This window comes from Tachyglossus aculeatus, chromosome X2 (genome assembly GCF_015852505.1).
Source record: "Tachyglossus aculeatus isolate mTacAcu1 chromosome X2, mTacAcu1.pri, whole genome shotgun sequence".
Lineage (NCBI taxonomy): Eukaryota > Metazoa > Chordata > Mammalia > Monotremata > Tachyglossidae > Tachyglossus > Tachyglossus aculeatus.
In genome coordinates this window covers 14,207,337-14,209,381 of record NC_052100.1, presented here as the reverse complement: position 1 = coordinate 14,209,381, position 2,045 = coordinate 14,207,337, and the positions used below count along the sequence as shown (strand labels likewise).

General features: G+C 48.9%; 1 protein-coding gene across 1 annotated transcript; it reads left to right on the top strand.

Annotated features, from left to right (window-relative positions):
* Window positions 1-730: 730 nt before the first annotated feature.
* LOC119949140 (olfactory receptor 14A16-like) lies at window positions 731-1,645 on the top strand (the record flags this gene model as incomplete). Its single annotated transcript, XM_038770664.1, has 1 exon — window positions 731-1,645. A coding segment is annotated over exon 1 (915 nt), but the record flags the coding sequence as incomplete, so codon positions are not given.
* Between the last annotated feature and the right edge of the window lie 400 nt (window positions 1,646-2,045).

Below are 2,045 nucleotides of genomic sequence, written 5' to 3'. Positions count from 1 at the left end.
TGCCTTCCAGGGTTGGTATATCCTTGCCCTTTGTGTCCACTGGGGCTCGATAAACACCGTTATTACTATTACCAGTCAATCAGCTTAGTACAGTACTCTGCAAACAGTAAGCTCTCAATAAATACAATTGAATGAATGAATATTTATTGAACTCAGAGCAGAGCTCTATGTGTAAAGCACTATACTAATGCTCGGGAAAGTACAATATAACAATATAACAGACACACTCCCTACCCACAACGAGCTTACAGTCTCTGTACATATCCATAATGTACTTCATATTAACCTCTTTAATACCCTTCAGACTGTAAGGTTGTTGTGGGGAGTCTACCAACTCTGTTATATTGTACTCTCCTAAGTATTTAGTACAGAGCTCTGGGCTCAGTAAATGCTCAAAAATAGTATTTCTTAATTGCTTGATTGACTGATACTACAACTTCTACTAGGGCTTTTGCTGCTATTACTGCTACTATTATCGTGACTGCTTTCCGCTGTTATAGCTTTGTCATCTTGTTGTCCCCACTTGGAGAATTGTGTCAATCCTCCTTTGGAATTCCCTCCTAGTTATGTGGAAGTCTTTTACCAAGTTTCTAGGTCATTTTGTAATTGATAGCTCTTCCAATATACCATAGGTTGCTCCTCCCACAGACTCACCATCAAAATTCCTATTGATTTCTTCACCTCATCAAGATCTTTGTCCTGTGCTGGGAGTCATCATCATCACCTACCAATGACCAACATCTCCACGGTGAGGGAATTCCTCCTGCTGGGATTCTCGGAGGTCCGGGAGCTGCAGCTGGTCCATGCCGCACTGTTCCTCCTGGTCTACCTGGCGGCCCTGGTGGGGAATGTCCTCATCGTCACCGTCACTGCCCTCGACCGGCGCCTCCACACCCCCATGTACTTCTTCCTCAGGAACCTGTCCATCCTTGACCTCTGCCTCATCTCCATCACTGTCCCCAACTCCATCCACAACTCCCTTACCGACAAGAGATCCATCTCCCTAATGGGCTGTGCCATCCAGGTCTTCTCTGTGGTCTGGTTTGCCAGCTCAGAGCTGTTCGTCCTCACGGCCATGTCCTACGACCGCTACACCGCCATCTGCCTACCCCTGAGCTACGAGGTCGTCATGGCTCGAGGGGCCTGTTGGAAGATGGCTGCTGCCTCCTGGCTCAGTGGGGGCCTGTTTGGAGTCTTGTTTTTAGCTTCGATCTTCTCCCTACCTTTCTGTGGGTCCAACATTGTCCAGCAGTTTTTCTGTGACGTCCCCTACCTGCTGAAGATCACCTGCTCCGAGGACCATGTCGCCATCGACGTGAGCGTCACCGCCGGGGTAGCTTTAGGCGTCGTCTGCTTCATTCTCATCATCGTCTCGTACGTCCACATCTTTTGGGCCGTGCTGAAGATGCCGGCCGCCGAGGCCCGGACCAAGGCCTTCTCCACTTGCTTGCCTCACCTCGTCGTCGTCACAGTCTTTCTCTCAACGGCTGCCATCGCCTACCTCAAGACCGCATCAGACTCCCCTTCGGCACTAGATCTACTGGTGTCCATGTTCTATACCGTGGTGCCACCCACTCTGAATCCCCTCCTCTACAGTCTGAGGAACCGGGACATGAAGGCTTCTCTGGGGAGAATCCTAAAGGGGAAATTCCTAAACCCTCCTCTATGGGACAAAATGTCTCCTTCCTTTCATTGATTATCCCATCCCTCATCAGCTAGCCTACAATCCAAAGTCCAGGGACTGAGGATTTGTCAGTGTCTGGGAGGGAGGCTGATAAGATGTGTGTGCCTGACAATTCATTGTTTGAGAGACAGCAAGACCTAATGGAATGAGTATGTGGCTGGAAGTCGTAAGACTTGAGATTTTTGCCCAGTTCTGCCACTAGTCTGCTGGGCAACCTTGGTCCAGCAACTTAACCTCTCTGGGCCTCTCTGTAAATCAGGATTCAATATGTGCTCTCTCTCTTATCCTCTAAGCCCCTGCGGACTGGGAAATATGTCTGTTCTGATTATTCTGTTTCTACTCCAGCACTTGGCAGTCTTTT